The sequence below is a fragment of the Marmota flaviventris genome, chromosome 8, assembly GCF_047511675.1.
Source record: "Marmota flaviventris isolate mMarFla1 chromosome 8, mMarFla1.hap1, whole genome shotgun sequence".
In the NCBI taxonomy this organism is placed as follows: Eukaryota; Metazoa; Chordata; class Mammalia; order Rodentia; family Sciuridae; genus Marmota; species Marmota flaviventris.
In genome coordinates, this window is record NC_092505.1 from 59,064,812 (window position 1) to 59,082,383 (window position 17,572).

Below are 17,572 nucleotides of genomic sequence, written 5' to 3' on the forward strand. Positions count from 1 at the left end.
ATGAGATTCCTAATAGAAAAACAAACAAACAAAAACAGAACAAAAAATATACAATGTCAGAATATAATAGGGGTTCTGTTATAGTTTAGATACTAGGTGACCCCAAAAGCTCATGTGTGAGACAATGCAAGAAAGTTTAGAATGAAATGATTGAGTTATGAAAGCCTTAACCTAATCAGTGCATCAATGTCCTGATGGGGATTAACTGGGAGGTAACTGTAGGCAGGTAGGTTGTGGCTGGAGGAGGTGGGTCATTGAGGGCGGGCCTTTGGGGTTTATATTTTGTCCATGATGAGGGGAGCTCATTCTCTTTATCTCTTTCTGTCTCATCTCTGTCTCTGTTCCTCCCCGTCTCTCTGTCTCTGTCTCTCTCTGCTGCCTGGTTCCATGTTCTGAGCTGCTTTCTTCCTCCACAGTTTTCTGCCATGATGGTCTGCCTTACCTGGGGCCCAAAGCAACAGAGTCGGCTGTCTATGGACTGAGACCTATAAAACCATGAGCCCCAAATAAACCTTTCCTCCTCTATGTAGTTCTTGATTGGTCTTTTGGTCAGAGCAATAAAAAAAATGACTGAAACAAGTTTAAAAGGGGAGTTATCACTATGAGCTATGTCATTTATAATGCAGGTATTGTTAACTACGCAAATTCAAATAACTGTTATGAGTCAGTGGAAAATTAGGGAAGCCATTTAATTTGTAATACTTTAACAGTCAAAATTCAGGTGAGAAATTTCATTGAATAAGTAATTCGAGGGATGAAATAAGTTTCACACTGCCTTATTTACAACTGTGGCAAGAAGTAGTCATGTCCTTCCACTCCTTAACACTGTGTCACCCACCTGGACAAACAACAGCACTAGAAGGAGATGGGTAGGTGAATTAAAAGACAGCTGAACGGGGTAGCAGGATGCAAGAGGGAATTCACTCCAACAAACCAAGCACAAATGCATTCTAAAAGTCTCATTCTCAAAGGAGAAACACAGGGCCTGTAGTTGGACCTACACACCATGTTCTGAACGACTCTACCCCGGAGTAAGCTTTGAAGGTAGATCACAGCCATTTCTATGTCTTCTTCTTCCTGAAAGAACAAAGGGAGAAGAACCAAGCAGCTTGAGAAGAGCAGCAGTCCAAGCATCAAATATTTTTTGAAGATTGATTTCAAGCAAGAAATGACGCTAGATGCCAGAAGGATTTAAAGAGAAATAAAGCACAGTCTCTGCCCTTATTGAATATGTAGTACTTCAAACAATGTTACTTAATGTATCATTAACATTATTCTTTTTTCATCATAAACATCATTACCAGATCATATTAAAGCCCCAAAATGATAAGACTACCATGCTGTCCCTTCAAATGATGCCATTTCCAAAAGAAAAAAAAAAAAAAACTTTCTTGAAGCAACAAGTATTGCTTGAATTAACCTTTCAGCATAGTATTTTCATGTTTGATCATGAGCTAGTAAAGAATACAACTCTGTTGTCCATGTTGCAGGGAGGTACTTCTCACAGGAATTTAGCTAAACTGGTAAATTTCAGAATATACTGCATAAGTTAATCTACAAAAATCACCTTAAATAATTCTGTGCAAAAAGCAGAAAGATCAGGATCTGGAAATCTAACCAAGGTGCCTTTCAGTGTCAAAGAAAGTAACAGCCTGATGGGAGCACAAACACCTAGAGCCCAAAGATGTGCAACCAAAGGCCTGCATGACGTCCAGAAAGGGGCCAGTCAGTGGGAGTGTTTCAGTCCCTCCATGGAGGCCACACAGGACATCACAGGTGGTGACAGGCATTCATGAGATCTCTTGTCAACCCTACCCTGATGTAGCACACCTTCTGAACAGGTGGACATTTTGTGGGGACTTGCCCTCCACGCAGAGATTCTGTGCTGGCCAGGCAGAGAGAGAGCCCAATCTACCTGGCAGTTCTGTTTCTCTCAATAAATAACTTTGCACTGTGGCATCTCTAGAAGTTTTTTTTAACCAACTGTGGTATCTTGCCCAAGTTGAGTTTAATGAGAAGTAGTCCTGGTTAGGGAGACTCGTCCAGAAGCCCGTCTGTCCCTAGGATATCTGTAGCATTTCCTTCCTCCTTGACTCCCACAGTCCTCGGCCACTCACGTGGGAAGAGAGACAGTAGGGTAACTGATCATCTCTCAATCTTCTTTTTCAACTTGGCATGTGAAAGATTACCTTCTGATTCCTATTTTCATCAGAAGAGCTTTCATTCTTTCTGATTTTATTCTTGAAAAAGACTGGGTTTATTTCACTTCATTCACTATGCTTAGTTTTATGTGTAGCTGATGCTTAGTATATAAGAGTAAAATAAATAAAGATAAATAAATGAAATAAATTTTAAAAAATAAAATCAACTTTAAATCAGAGACTGACAGAACAAATGTGTTTTTTCTGTATAGTTCCTTGCCTTAATAAATATGTAATATCAATTTAAAAAATCAGAGCTTGAGAAACTAACACTGTTAAATTAGATTTGTTTCCAACCCAAACTATCCTGAAATGAACTGATTACAATACTGAATTCTGCATTTCAAATAAAAGTTTCAAACTTACATTGGAACTCATTTCCAAGGTTGGAGTTGGAAGCCGAGGCTCAGGTATGGGGTTTCTTTGAAGGAGGCGCAGAGGTTTCTTTGGTTCCAGACCTTTACTCTTCTTTTCCAACAGTGCCTGAAATAATGCCAACTAATGTCATCCCTTTTCTTTGTATTTTTCTCCACTAACAGATCGAGGCTGCAGATCTGAATATCAATCAGAAACAATATTTCTATGGCTATGCTGGGTCAGCTTGAGAAAGTACAAACTGGGGTGTATGCATTTCCCATGGGGTGCTGTGATACTCCTAAGGAATGGGTAACCACTGAATAAATATGGCACATATTCTTAGTGTATCTATTTTAATAAAAGATTTGGGAGGTTTAAAGAATTTTTTTTGGTGTGTGTGTGTGTGGTACTGGGTATCAAACCCAGGGTCGTGCACATGCTAGACAAGTGCTCTACCACTGAGCTACAATCCCAACCTATTATGAGTTTTTAAAAGGTTCTGTCTTATGTGCACACCAGCAAAACTCCAACTCCTGTTTTTCCACATGAGCTAATTTGCTGTATCACATGAATGTCTGAGCATTAGGAAATTTTGCTATGCAGCAAATGATTTAAATATTTGGTATGTCTTATTGTTACTAGGGAAACTGAAGCACATTTGATGGCAATTATCTCAAAGTGGAGAAGAGATCTTTTCTTTGGCCTTGAAACCTGAACATTCAGATTCTTAAAAAATTAGCTTGTTTCCTAGTGAGAGAGTGTATGTGTGTTTGTATTTTGACATATCTTTTTAAAATTTTTGATCACTAAAAGTCCTCAAATAACACATAATGTAAGATCTTGATCATTGGTTCTGTTTTGACCAGAGGGGAATATTTTTAAGTTAAAAGAAGGAAAAATTCTGCTTGTTATTTTAAAATCATACTTCAGTTAATTTCTCATCATATAATAAACTTTAAATTATATTTTTCTTAAAAACATAGATAAACACTGTTTTAAAACACACACACACCACCACCCCCCCCCCCACACACACCTGAAATTGGTTAAAAAAATGCAAATTATGGATAAAATTTAAAACCATCTAACTGTGGTTGTAATGGAGCCTCTGAGTTTGCCCAAAATAAAACTGACAGCAAATATATATCAATAACCACAACTGGGGACTCCACAGAAATCAGCAGCAGTCTAAAAGCAATTAATAATTTATGAAGTCTTGAGGGAAAAGTCCTGAACAATACCACATGAAACTATTTCAAAACCAATCATCCATAACTAATTATGTAGATAAGGATGTGGGAAAATGGCGCTTTTGAATATAGCTAACATTGATAAATCATTTACATAAGAGCATTTGGCAATATCCACAAAATTATAAGTACACATACATTTGTGGTCCAGAAATTCCAAGTCAAGGAATTTATCTTCTAGATATGTTCACACATGTGCCTAATTATATGCAAAAAATGTCACTCACTGCAGTGTAGTGTTGTTGTCTGGGTTTTTGTTTTCAGTACTTGGGGTTGAACCCAGGTGCACTCTACCACTGAGGGCACCCCCTCTTTTTACTTTTTATCTTAAGACAAGGTCTGGCTAAGTTGCCCAGGTGGACCTTGAACCTCCTGCCTCAGCCTCCCAGGTAGATGGGATTACAGTTGTGAGGCACCATACTTGGTTTGCAGCATTAGTTACAATCTAAATATCTATCAAAAATGCATTTTTGTACATTTATACCATATCATGAAAGTGTGAAAAATTATAAGAAAGTTTTTCTGGTAATATTGACATAAATTGATTTCTGAGATATATTAAGTAAAAATGCAAGGATAGAACAGCACACTTTATCTATTTACATGTGAATTATAAAGAATTCTAAAAGAGACTTATATGTGTTTAGGCATATTTGCTAGAACATATTTAAAAATGTACTAATGTACATGAACATGTATGCTTCTGTGCAGGTATATGTTTAAATACACTCATATATATGTAAACATATACAGATATTTGCTTGTATCAAATCTCTCTGAAAGTACATGCATGAATCTAATAACATGAGTTTCATCCAGAGACAGAACTACATGACTGAGAGACAAGTATGTAAGAAAAACATTTAGGTTAATATTCTTAAATAACTCATGAATTTTGAACTATGTAATATGTTGCTTAGTCAACAAATTAATTTTAAATACAAGAAAAAATGAAAAATATCCAAAGTTTTTTTTTTAAAAAAAAGAAAAAATTCTCAAAACTGTTACAATTAAAAGAAAAATATTTGGTCAGGAAATCCAATTAAAATAATAAACAAAAATGCAATTTTCTTTAATCTCAGACTCGTAATTGCCTACAAAAGTGGAGCTGAGGGAATGAGTATGAATGAACATGAGAATATTAAAGAAAACTTCTTATCAAACAATACACTTTAATATGCTCAAAAGGCAAATTTAAAGAACTTATTTTCACAAAGCTTCAGAAATATATTCCAGCTTAAATTTCTACCAAAATGGCCTGAAAATACTGCACTTGGCAATGCTTTTACACTTTTCTGAATATTTCTCCTCCATGATTTCAGGACTTAGCTCATAAAGTATTTTTTTAAAATACTCTTATCCATGGAGAAACAAAGATAAGAATTATAGCAGATTTCTAGTCAGAAACAATGCAAGCAAGAGGAAAGTGGAGTAAAATCTTTGAAGAGTTGGAAGAGGAAAGAAAACAAATTAGAATTCTATTCTCAGCAAAATCACTCTTTGAAACTAAATATATATATATATATATATATATATATATATATATATATATATATATAAATCAAAACTCTGTATTTGAAAGGATATTATTAAGAAGATGAAAAAGACAACCCACAGAATGGGAGAAAACTTTGTGAATCACATATCTAATAAAGGTCTAGTCTCCAGAATATACAATGAACTCTTATAACTCAACAATTTAAAAAAAAAAATTCTTAAATGGGTGAAGGATCTAAATAGACATATCTTCAAAAAAGAGATATAAATGAGTAACAGGTACTTAAAAGATGCTTGATATTATTAATTATTAGAGAAATGTGAATCAAAACCACAATGAGATATCATATCACACATACTGGAATAACAACTATAATAAAAAAGATAGGCAATAATAAATGATGGAGAAACTGAAACCCTCATACGTTGTTGATGTGAATATAAGACAGTCCAGTCACTTTGGAAACAATCTAGCAGTTTCTCAAAAGTAAAACATAAGTTACTGTAGGACCCAACAATCCCACTCCTAGAGATATGCCCAAGAGAACTAAAAACATGTCCACACAGAAACTTGAACATAAAAGTACACAGTAACACTACTTGTAATAGCCAATACTAGATATGATTCAAATATTCATCAGCTGATGAGTGGATAAATAAAATGTGGTATATCTATGCAATGGAATATTATGCAGTCATAAAAAGAATGGAGTACTGAGATGTATGGGAATGTGGACTGACCTTAAAATGCTATGCTAAGTGAAAGAAGCCAAATTTAAAAATGCCATTTAATGCACGATTCAATTTACACAATATGCTCAGCATAAGCAAATCCATAATGAAAAAGCAGAACAGTGGTTGTGAGGGAATGAGGAAGAGGGGATTGGAAGTGACTGCTAGTGGGTCTGGCATTTGTTTAGGGGACGATGAAAATATTCCGGAATTAAATGTGTTGATGGTGGCGCAACTTTGTTAACATGCTAAAAACACTGAATTGAACATTTTAAATGGGCAGATTTCTGTTGTATGTTTATTACACTCCCTCCCTCTACAACAGTAAAGGAGGAAGACTCTTGAGACAGACAAACACTGAAGCTGCTTGCCAGAGCACCATGTGAGACAATGAAACCAGTTGTTCAGGTCGGAGACTTAGAAGTCTGTGTAGATACATGAACAACCGAAGAATGGCAACGAAAGAACAAATGAAGTAGAACAAAATCTTTTCTTATTTTTCTAATTTTTAATTGCATTAAAAGATAACAATCTGTTAAAGCAATAAGAGTAAAAATGTATTGGGTGATTACAGCTTTTGAATCAAAGCAATGCCACAGGGATGGGAGACAGGAAATGGGAATTATCTGCTATAAGGTACCTGCCCCACACATGAGGGGTATAGTAGGATCTAAAGGTGGACTTTGATTATGTTATATGTATAATCATGTACTAGTCCACAAAGCAACCCTCACTAAATTTCAAAGAAAAGGTATCACATAGACTATTAGCTCTAATCACAGTGCAACTGAGTAAGTTAATTGAAAAAAATGAGTTTAAATTCCTACATATTTGGACATTTTAAAACACTGTTAAATACTCACAGGTTCAAAAACAATATTGAACATTTTTAGATATTAGAATAAGAATAATGACAAATACTACATATCAAAACTAGTGGAATGCAGCAGAAATCAGTGTTTTAAATGAAGTGTTCAGCTTAAAATACCTGTATAAATTTGATAAGTGCCTGAAAAAAATTCAACAAAGACCCAGTAAGACCTTTAGTAAATTAAGAACAAATGGGGGCTTCCGAGACCTCACAAAAATCATCCACAAAAACATTCTTACTCTTCTCAGCAAAGGAAACAATCAATAATGCGAAGAGAGAGACTATAGAATGGGGGGAAAATTTTACCCCACACACCTCAGATACAGCGCTAATATCCAGGATATATAAAGAACTCAAAAAACTCAACACCAAAAGAACAAATAATTCAATCAACAAAATGGCTAAGAACAGAACAGACACTTCACAGAAGAAGGAATACAATCAATCAAAAAATATATGAAAAAAATTTCAACATCTCTAGCAATTAGAGAAATGCATATCAAAACTACTTTAAGATTTTATCCCACTCCAGTCAGATGGCAATTATCAAGGATACAAGCAACAATAAATCTTGATGAGGATATGGGGGAAAAGGTACACTCATACATTGCTGGTGTGACTGCAAATGGGAGCAACCATTATGTGATATGGAGATTCCTCAGAAAACTTGGAATGGAACCACTATTTGATCCAGCTATCCCACTCCTCAGTTTATACCTAAACTGAGGCATACTACAGTGACACAGCCACATCAGTGTTTATAGCAGCTGAACTCACAATAGCTAAACTATGGAACCAACCATCCTTCAACAGACCCCCAAAGCACAAGAAATAAAACCAATAATCAATAAGTGGGATGCCATCAAACTAAAAAGCTTCTGTTCAGCAAAGGAAATGACTAAGAGCAAAAAGAAAGAGCCTACGGTATGGGAGAAAATGTTGGCCAGCTACTCCTCCAATAGGGTATTAATATCCAGAACCTACAAAAAACTCAAAAAACCTAACACCAAAAAACCAAATAACCCAATCAATAAATGAACAAAAGAATGAAACAGAAACTTCTCAAAACAAGAGACCTACACAAACAGCTAACAAATAAGTGAAAAAATGTTCCAATATCTCTAGCAATCAAGGAAATGCAAATCAAACCTAAACTAAAATTTCATCTCATTCTAGTCAGAATGAAAATGATCAAGAAAACAAACAGTAATAAATGCTGGTGAGGTTGTGGGGGGAAATGGTACACTTATACATTGTTGGTGGGACTGCAGACTAGTAAAACCACTCTGGAAATCAGTATGGAGAGTCCTCAAAAAACTAGGGATGGAACCACCATATGACCCAGCTGTCTCACTCCTTGTTATTTTCCCAAAAGATGTAAAATCAGCATATATAGCAAAATAGTCACATCAATATTTATAGTAGCACAATTCACAATAGCTAAGTTATAGAATCAACCCAGATGCATATTAATAGATAGATGGATGAATTAAGAAACTGTGATATATATATATATATATATATATATATATATATATATACACACAACGGAGTTCTACTCAGTCATAATAAAAGAATAAAATTATGGCATTTGCAGGTAAGTAGATGGAAATGGAGAATATTGTACTAGGAAAAATTAGCCAGACTCAGAAACTCAAAAGTTGAATACTTTCTCTCAAACGCAGAAGCTAGAGTAAAATAAAGGGAAGAACAAGGGAAGGGTAGGATAACACAAAGAATCAATCAAATAAATAGATGAACAAAAGGAAGTCTGGTATAGTAGAGAAAGGAGACTGGGAGAGGGGAAAGGACGGGAGGGAAAAGGGGGAAAGAAAAGAGGGGATAATGAGCTGAAATCAATTTCCATGCACTCATGAGTTTGACAGGATGAACCCAACTACTATGTATAATGATTAAGCTCTAATAAAAGAAAACACATTCTTATAGAAAGTGAGCATATGGTGAACGCAGTATTCTACATAGGTAAAAGTAGACAGGGGAAATAGATGAGAAAGAACCTCATAGATACATACATCATTGTCAAGGTCCTATTTGTATGTTGAGCCTGGGTTCCCATGGACTCTTATTACTGAAATCAATGGAACAAACATGCATGGACTAGTGATGGGTGCACATCATAAACCAATGGGTCCCAAAGTGTGTTTCCTGGGCCTGGAGCATCAGCATCAACTGGAAACTTGTTTTTTAAAAAAATGCCAGCACTCCAGGAGCCTCACCCCAACCTACCTAGCAGAAATGGGGGGTGGGGGGCAGCAACATGTTTCAACAAGCCTCCCACATGGTTCTGATGCATACTAAAGTTTGATGGCCATCAAACTCTCTCATCTAAATGAGAAAGTTGTTGAATATGCCTGTTTTTATTCATGATGCCTCCTTATATTCATGATGCCCTGGTAACAATTATAAAGTGGAGAAAATGGAGCCTTTTGCAACTATTAACACCAAGAGTTATTACTAATCCTAGAAATTTGCTATTCCTCAGTAAAGTGTCAAATTTTGTTTTATAGATCCAAATTTGAAATTTTTCAGAAAGGAACGTGAGTTCTCTAAATGGGGAGAATAACTTCTAAGTTTTCCTTCATTTTGAAGTGAGGGGAGGAAAGCACATGGGTTTGGCACATCAGGAGAAACCCCCAGAAGAGAAAAGTCTAGCGAGGAGAAAAGAACATGAGGTCCTACATTAGACCCCCTGCTCAACACCGCCCCAAACAAAGTACAAATTAGGCTAAAGCATTTTTCTGCAGAATTCTCACTAGAAGCCTCTTGTCTTCCAGATCACAATGATACCTTATGAACCTCTGCCAACTCATAGTCCAGTCTTGCTGCCCTCTTCAGAAAACCAGATTTAGTGGTACCGACTTTTGGTTTTGGAGTTCTGATTCTCGGTTGTGTCACAAAATCTGGAAGACTTGATTCAAGTTCAATTAATCCTATGGGAAGGAAGTACACGTTTTTAGTATCTAGTGCTTAAATTTACCATTTCAAATGAATATTTTTAATTTTAGTAAAATTAAAACGGATTTTGTTGGAGGTGTTGATGAGCTGTACTCGTATAATAGAATGAACTGCCCTTGAAATGGTAAGCACGATTCTGTGTAATTAACGCATGTTCTCAGTGTCTTGAACTATAAAATAAGAAATGTATTCTAAAATAACAATGTTACCCTACAAAGGAACAATAAATTCCATTACTATCAACAGAAAATCAAAAATGCTAAAATACATGTTGCCACCACTCTAAAGAGAATGTTCATCTCTCTCACATTGTCATATTCTCCTCTGGAAATGGCCAGTCAGAGCTAAAGTTCAACAGTGTGATGATCAACTCATGATCTTGGCCACACGATGCTTCAACTTGTCAACTCAAATTTAAACAATTTAAATAAGCCTCTTAAACTTCAGAAAAGAAACCATCCTCTCTGTGAATTTACCACCTGACCACCCATCCCTTTGCCCTCTAGTTTTCTGACATTTCTTTCTTACAGGTTGATTCATTATTAAAGTCTTGTTTGTTTCATAAACCTGCTATAAAAGTTTTTTTTCTAGTTAATTTTTGCATAACTTTGATTATTAACGATATTAAACATTTTCAAACATTTAGTAGCTAGTTGAATTTACCTTGTTAAAATGTTCTATAGTGTGTCCATATATTCATTTGTCTTAAGAGTTTATATTGGTTTGTATGAATTTATATTAATAATCACATTAAATCTGTTCATTGCTGTTTCCTACAAATATTTTTTATTGTTTAGCTTTTAGTCTAAATTTATATATTTAATCCACATGTCCAAGATAACCCTCTTATAATAGACTTATAATTATGCAAATTATTTACCTTCATAGGTGTTGAGATAGTAGTTTTTTACTACAAAGTCCTCTGAGTTGTTGTCTGGGAAACGGCCAAGGCGAGATAGAGGTCCATAGACCTGTGATGCATAATCAGAATAATCCTTGATGATATCTCTTTTTTTCAGTTTCCCTTCTATATTCTTTCCCTTTCCTTCAAGCTTTCTGATTGCTGAAATAAAACATACCTACATGACTCTCTCCAAAATATTGTTCTGAATTAAAAATGAAAAATAGTAAACTATTCTAGTTTTATTCATTGGAAAGCTACTGAACTGAATGAATTTCAGGATGATTCACTAGAGCCAGAATGTGACACTAAAGACAGGTCTGCCATGAGATAGGCAGGAGTGACAGGAGCCGAATCAGCTAGTTGTCAACTCGTACTAATCAAAAATCTTTTATAACTGCAAGCTTTTAAAAGATTTGGGCCAAGACGTTTTCCACAAAAGTTTGTTAAATGAGGGAAATCCAAAGTAAATGGAAAAAGAGGTTCAGTGAGTGCTAGAGACTTACTCTCCCCTACAAGACAACTAAAAGAGAGGACTACAGGTTCATCTTAGCTAACATCAGAATAACCAGAAGATGACTCTGTTAATAGCTTTCAGACTTGTTTGGCAGTCAAAGGGGAAAGTTTCACCGGTGCCCATTAGGAGAATTCTCAGCTCAGGGGTCATGCTCACTGTCTTCCACCTGCTCTTTTCCTTTCTTCACAGATCCACTCCCTTTAAATGGCTCCAGGTGCACCCCCAAGGTGTAAATCATATGATGTCTCTGCCTTGAGCATATTTATTGTCTGTTTAATCATTAGTGCTTTTGTGTGGGACTTCGAGTTTTAGAATTAAGTAAAAATAGTTTATATTTTATTACTTATCTACAAAATGAGTCAAATACTTCACTAGTTATTCAAGTACCGAAAAGAACAAAAGGTTAACAATAACTAAATGAATATCTAGTTGTAACTTAAAAGTTACTTTTTCACATCCAAGAAGGAATTAGGGGGGCTGGGGATGTGGCACAACCAGTAGCGAGCTCATCTGGCATGCGTGTGGCCCGGGTTCGATCCTCAGCACCACATACAAACAAAGATGTTGTGTCCACCGAGAACTAAAAAATAAATATTAAAAAATTCTCTCTCTCACTCTCTCTTAAAAAAAAAAAAAGGAATTAGGGAAGGGCTGGGGAATATAGCTCAGTTGGTCGAGTGCTTGCTTGTTCAATCCCCAGCACTACAAAAAAAAAAAAAAAGGAATTTAAATTCACCAAAATAATTTTAAGCAGTAATTTAATTTTTGTAATTGTTTAACTTTTGTTAGAAAACTAGTAGTTTTGAATTATTTTCTAAAATGTGATTGTTACTTGTATATATATCAGTTGCTAATTTGCATATGGAGGTGATAGAATTTTTAATAAATGACATTAACAGTTTTTCAGTAAGTAAAGCTTTACCATTAAATGTTAATAATTTAAAAATTTTCACTTGAATTTTTTATTCTTTTTTTAAAATATTTAGTTTTTAGTTATAGGTGGGCACAATATCTTTATTTTATTATTATGTGGTGCTGAGGATAGAACCCAGTGCCTCATGCATGCTAGGCACTGAGCCATGGCCCCAGCCCAAGTAATTCTTAATTCTGCATTGAATAAAGAGTAAGGTGTACATTTCCTATTTTTGTACATGAAGTACAAATACATTTGTAGAACATAAACATATATTCAAGATGTCAGTGGTATTAAAATTTCTTGGAGAGGTGTGATTAGGGAAAAAATGTATCTTAAAGTTCATTTTTAGGGGACAATAATGACAAAAAAAAGTGGAGCAATAGGATTCTCGATCCAGGGCCTTGGACATCAATATGAGGAACCAACACTCACCCCCTCCATAACATCAACAACTTAACTATCTATAAGAATGTGGTCACTTGATGTAGAGAGGGACACCCTTCTACCTTTGAAAAATAACTCATCTCTCATCCCTTACCTATCTGATAACACTAGGATGCAAACAGAACTTTATCATAGCTAAATTAGAGAGCAAAGCCCCCTTTCCATTTTCTCCCGTCCTCATACTACACCATTACTTGATATATGTGTGCGATGGATTTGCGCCAGTTTGGCTTCTTTTGCTTCCTGCAGTTTACTCCACTGGGCATTCAAGTGCTTCATGTCCAGTTCATTTTGACGCTCTTCACGCCTCCTCAGCAGCTCTTTTAAAACTTCCAGGCGAAAGTCCTGCAGTCTTCAAATAAATTACAGAGCATTAATAAGTTCATGGTATTCCAAATATGTGTTTCTACTAGAGAGCACATGAACAGTTGCCACAAATGGGATCTTGTCCATGGGCATCGTCTTCATAGACTTTTCTAAAAGATCACTCTAGAAAAGTGTGATGAATGACTTGAGGGAAAAGGGGAGGAACTTAAGAGTGAATCTAATCACAATGTGTGGGGATGGTTATGAAGGATGAAGAACAGTATGGTAGGTGGGGTCTCCGGGCAGATGGACCTACAGGAACAAGAGGTCTGGACAGTTCCAGATTGAGTGGTATTGCTGGAGGATTAAGTAATGGGGGAGTGGAGAGAAAATGAGGTGCGAATCTGAAAATGCCAGTGTCCAGTACATAGTAGGTACTCAATAAGTCTGCTCCCCTCCCTTTGCATGTAAGTGTTCTCCTAGAGTGTCCAACTCTGTACAGATGACTGCTCAGATATTTCTGAACCAGACTTTGCTTAAATTCCTGCTGTCCCTTGACTATCTTAAAAAAAAAAGGTACTCATTTTGTTCCCCCAGAAATCTACCCCTTTCCTCACATCTTCTTCCCTCTGCCAATGATCCCTCCTCCAACCATTTTTGCATCCATTCCCTTGTTCGTGTTCGTATTCTCTCTCCTAACTGGGACTTCTTGCAGCTAGTCTCTCCTCCTTCCAAACTTTGTCCCACATAGATGTCAAGGTTCACTTTCCTAAAACAGAGCTCTGAAAGCACATTTTACTCCTACTTAAAAACTCATGCATTAAATTATTCTTTCACTCATTTGTCAAATATTTAACAAGTGCCCATCATACAGGAGGCCAGAGACAATGACGTGCAAGACAAGATTCTGTTCAAGAAGCACTGTGTTCCAGAAGAGGCCTAGAAACCAACATGTACAACAAGGAGATAAATTCCAGGCTAGAAGAATAAAAAGACCTCTGGGGGAGAAGAAAGACAAACAAGGGCGAGAAAGGGGTGATGGGAAGGCTTCCTTGTGGAAGTATCAAGTCAGCAGCAGAGCACGGGGGATAAATGAGGTTTGGGGTCTGCCACGTAGACAAGGGAGAAGCTAGGGCTCAGCCAAAAGGCCCAGAGAGCACAAACATGTCAACCAGCAGAGCTTCTTAGAGTGAGTGCATGTGGGAGGGTGAGGCAGGAATGACAAATGAGTATGGAGAGACAGACACTTTTAAAAATAAGACACACGCCAGCTGCCACCTTTCTCTCTAGAGTGAGAAATACAGTCATGTTCTGCATAACGACTCTTACGTCAAGGATGAACCCATTTACTGTGGTGCTCCCATGGGACCATAATGAGCTGAAAAGCGCCTATCACCCAGTGATGCCACAGACATCGCGACATCACAGCACGACATATTAAATGATGCTGGTGTAAACAACCCTACAGTGCATCGGCCATATAGAAGCACAGCACATACAATTATGCATAGGACTTGATAATATCAGTAAACAACGATGTTACTGATTTATGTGCTTACTATATTTTTATCATTAGTTTAAGGTGTACTCCTTCTAAAAACTCAGTTTACTGTAAGACCGTATGCTGTGCTATGCAGGAAGCATCCCCACACATCTCCCATTTAGCACCTCTCTTGATTTCATCAAAGAGCCACACTGTGATGAGCCTGCCATCTGCTTTGTCTAAACACTGTCTGTGATGTTCACACAAGGATGAAGTCACCTAAGCACACATTTCTCAGAATACCTCCCACACTGAAGCACTCCATGGCTACTAGGTCCACTTTTCAACCTCACCACTTTACCTAGTTTCTTCAAGTGCAAAAGGGAGATAATAGTATCCAGCTCATAAGGTTGTTGTGAGCTTTAAATGAGTCAATGTTTACAAAGTGCTAGAAGAGTAGTCCTCAAACCTAATTGTTCTCCAGAATAATTTGGAGGGCTTGGTAGGACTCACATTGCTGGCCCCACCTCTGATCCAGTAGGTCTGGGATGGGGCCTGAGGATCTGCATTTCTAACAAACTTCCAAGTAATGCTGATGTTTCTGATCTATAAAACACACTTTGAGAACCACTGACATAGAACACTGCCTGGCCCATTGTAAGAATATAGTGTTACTTGCTCTCTAACTATCATCATCAACATCATCATCGACATTACCATCCACCTGATGGTTTCCTACTCATCCTGCAACACCCAGCTCATCAGCTACCTTATCCAAATCACCCATCTCAAACACAACGAACTGTTCTCTCACGTGGATTCCCCTAGCACTAGGTATAGAGGGAAGCGCATCACTGGTAGAATATACCTGAGAGGTGTTGGTCTGAGGTCTTTTTTTTTTTTTTTTTGGTACCGGGGATTGAACTCAGGGACACTAGACCACTAAGCCACATCCCCAACCCTATTTTGTATTTTCTTTAGAGACAGGGTCTCACTGAGTTGCTTAGTGCCTTGCTATTGCCAAGGCTGGCTTTGAACTCATGATCCTCCTACCTAAGTGTCCCAAGCTGCTGGGATTACAGGCATGCACCACCATGCCCGGCCATCTGAGATCTTTTGTCTCATCCTCTGCCCACACTCCTCCTCTCCAGCCCCAGGAAACTATAAGGAGCTCTGTTGGGCCCAGCAGTTTCCCAGTCATTCTGTTCCCCCATCTCATAGCACAGTGCCCAGAACATAGGAGGGACTCAAAATATGTTTATTAAAACTGTCCTCAGTATAACAGAAGTACTTACCTTCTCTCAAGTGATGCCTTTACTCTGGCCAGATAAATTTTAAATTTCTTCTGAAAAGACATTCTTTTCCAAAGTAGAGCTATAAATTTAAGTTTTTGCAGATAAGATTGGGTAGTTTGATACCTACTTTGCCCCCAAATACTATTTTCTATTAAATTGCAAGCTTTTACCAAAACATCACATAGTCTGGATTCAGGGTTATTAAGAAGGTGTTGCAGAAGGAAAAAAAAAACATTTTGAGTTTACCACTAAGCTGATTCCCTAGCTTTCTGGTCCCTAACTCCCTTGTATGTAAGGGGCCTTGGTAGCATCGCTATGAATAAGTGCTTCAGTAAGTGCTTCAGCATGGCTTACAATGAAGGACACCCTTGACTTGCAAGTACCCTTCCTTTCTTGCTTGTTAGGGAGTTTGGTGCTAATAATTTCTCATCATTTCTACATGTCAGCAATAACCTCATTACCAAAACTATGTCAGTTAAAATGACTGAAGTGCCTTGGCATAATGTTGTTTATGCATATCATCATGTATGCTCATCTTTTAATAGAAGCATTTCAATTCTTCCTTTCAAATCAGAAATGCCTATAGCCTATTTGCATCCTGACTGCAAATCCAGTGTCAGGGGAGTATAGGACAGAACTCCTGGGAGGCTGGTCAGTGGATATGAGTAGGGCAGAAGCCTAGGGACAGTGGCACTATGAATGAACGCAAAGGGATAGTTTGAAAGATGCTTTGCAGAAATCAGTGGCATTCTGTAACAGTCTAGATGATAGATACAAAAAAAAATAAGTAAATAAAAGAAAGAAAGAAGGATCAGAGATGCTCTGAAGGAGTTGCTGAAATCTGAGTTCCATGCTGAACTTCACACATCAGGAGGGTAGACCTTTTCATGTTACTGGAGAGAAATTTATAGAGAACTCCTACACCACATCAGGAGGCAGCGATTGCTCCTGAAAGAATGAGAAACCCCATTTCTTATCTCCATAGTTTGAGATTGCTTCTAGAAGCCAGCATTTGGGAAATCGATTTACAGATTAAAAGAAGTTCAAACATAACTTCCATCAGTGCAGGGTAGCTGTCTGATGGTAGGTAACATACTTTTCAATCTCCTGCTCTCTGAAGGCCCACTCCTTCCTCTCCATCACATTCATCATCTTCCTCCTCTTCTCAAACTGGCGGATGTCACCCAGAGGGGGAAGAGTGGCTTCCCAAGCACGCTTCTCCCTGGCTCGTTCTATCATCTCCACCTCAGCCTGTCCTGCTGGGAGACCTCGACCTGGAGGATGAAACATCCCACCTTAGAAACCAGTGGGCAAGCCCACGCTCTGCCAGTGTATCATTTACTCCCTTTCAGTTCCTAGCTTCTTCCCTAAATTCAAGGGTTATGACAGGACCCGATGACACAGGAATGCCTTCTAGATGTGCCACTAGGCTTGTGCTGTTGGTACCCTGCATTGCCTCTTGCTCATAACCGAGCCCTAAGATGTGGAGAGCACCTCTAAATATGATTTACTCCATCATCTTTCTGGGACCAAAAATTGATAAAGAAAATGGAGACTAGAACAAGTTTCCTATTTGATCACTGAACCCCAATAACCTTTGTTTTATTGTCATTTAAAAACAATTATAAAGAAATAAATAACAAGTTCTATTTCTACTAAATATAATAAACTATTATAAAATTTCTGCTTTATTTGTTCAAATCTTTTGTTATATTTATACTTGTATATATGTAATATGTGAATTTACTCTCTCTTGGTTTTAAAATTAGGATATTATAGAAAATAATAAAGTTCTATATTTCTGCCCCTTCATTTCTAGAAGAAAT

The 17,572-nt window shown here is 37.2% G+C and overlaps 1 protein-coding gene across 1 annotated transcript in view; it reads right to left on the reverse strand.

Moving 5' to 3' along the window:
* Positions 1-17,572, reverse strand: part of Cfap91 (cilia and flagella associated protein 91) — a 64,491-nt gene that overhangs the window by 29,902 nt on the left and 17,017 nt on the right. Inside the window, exons 7-12 of the mRNA XM_027936125.2 lie at positions 16,843-17,020; positions 12,857-13,014; positions 10,765-10,947; positions 9,717-9,859; positions 2,568-2,684; positions 1,006-1,077 (exon numbers count right to left, since the gene is read on the reverse strand). Coding sequence (XP_027791926.2) covers positions 1,006-1,077; positions 2,568-2,684; positions 9,717-9,859; positions 10,765-10,947; positions 12,857-13,014; positions 16,843-17,020 — 851 coding nt within the window. The remainder of the gene's footprint in view (positions 1-1,005; positions 1,078-2,567; positions 2,685-9,716; positions 9,860-10,764; positions 10,948-12,856; positions 13,015-16,842; positions 17,021-17,572) is intronic.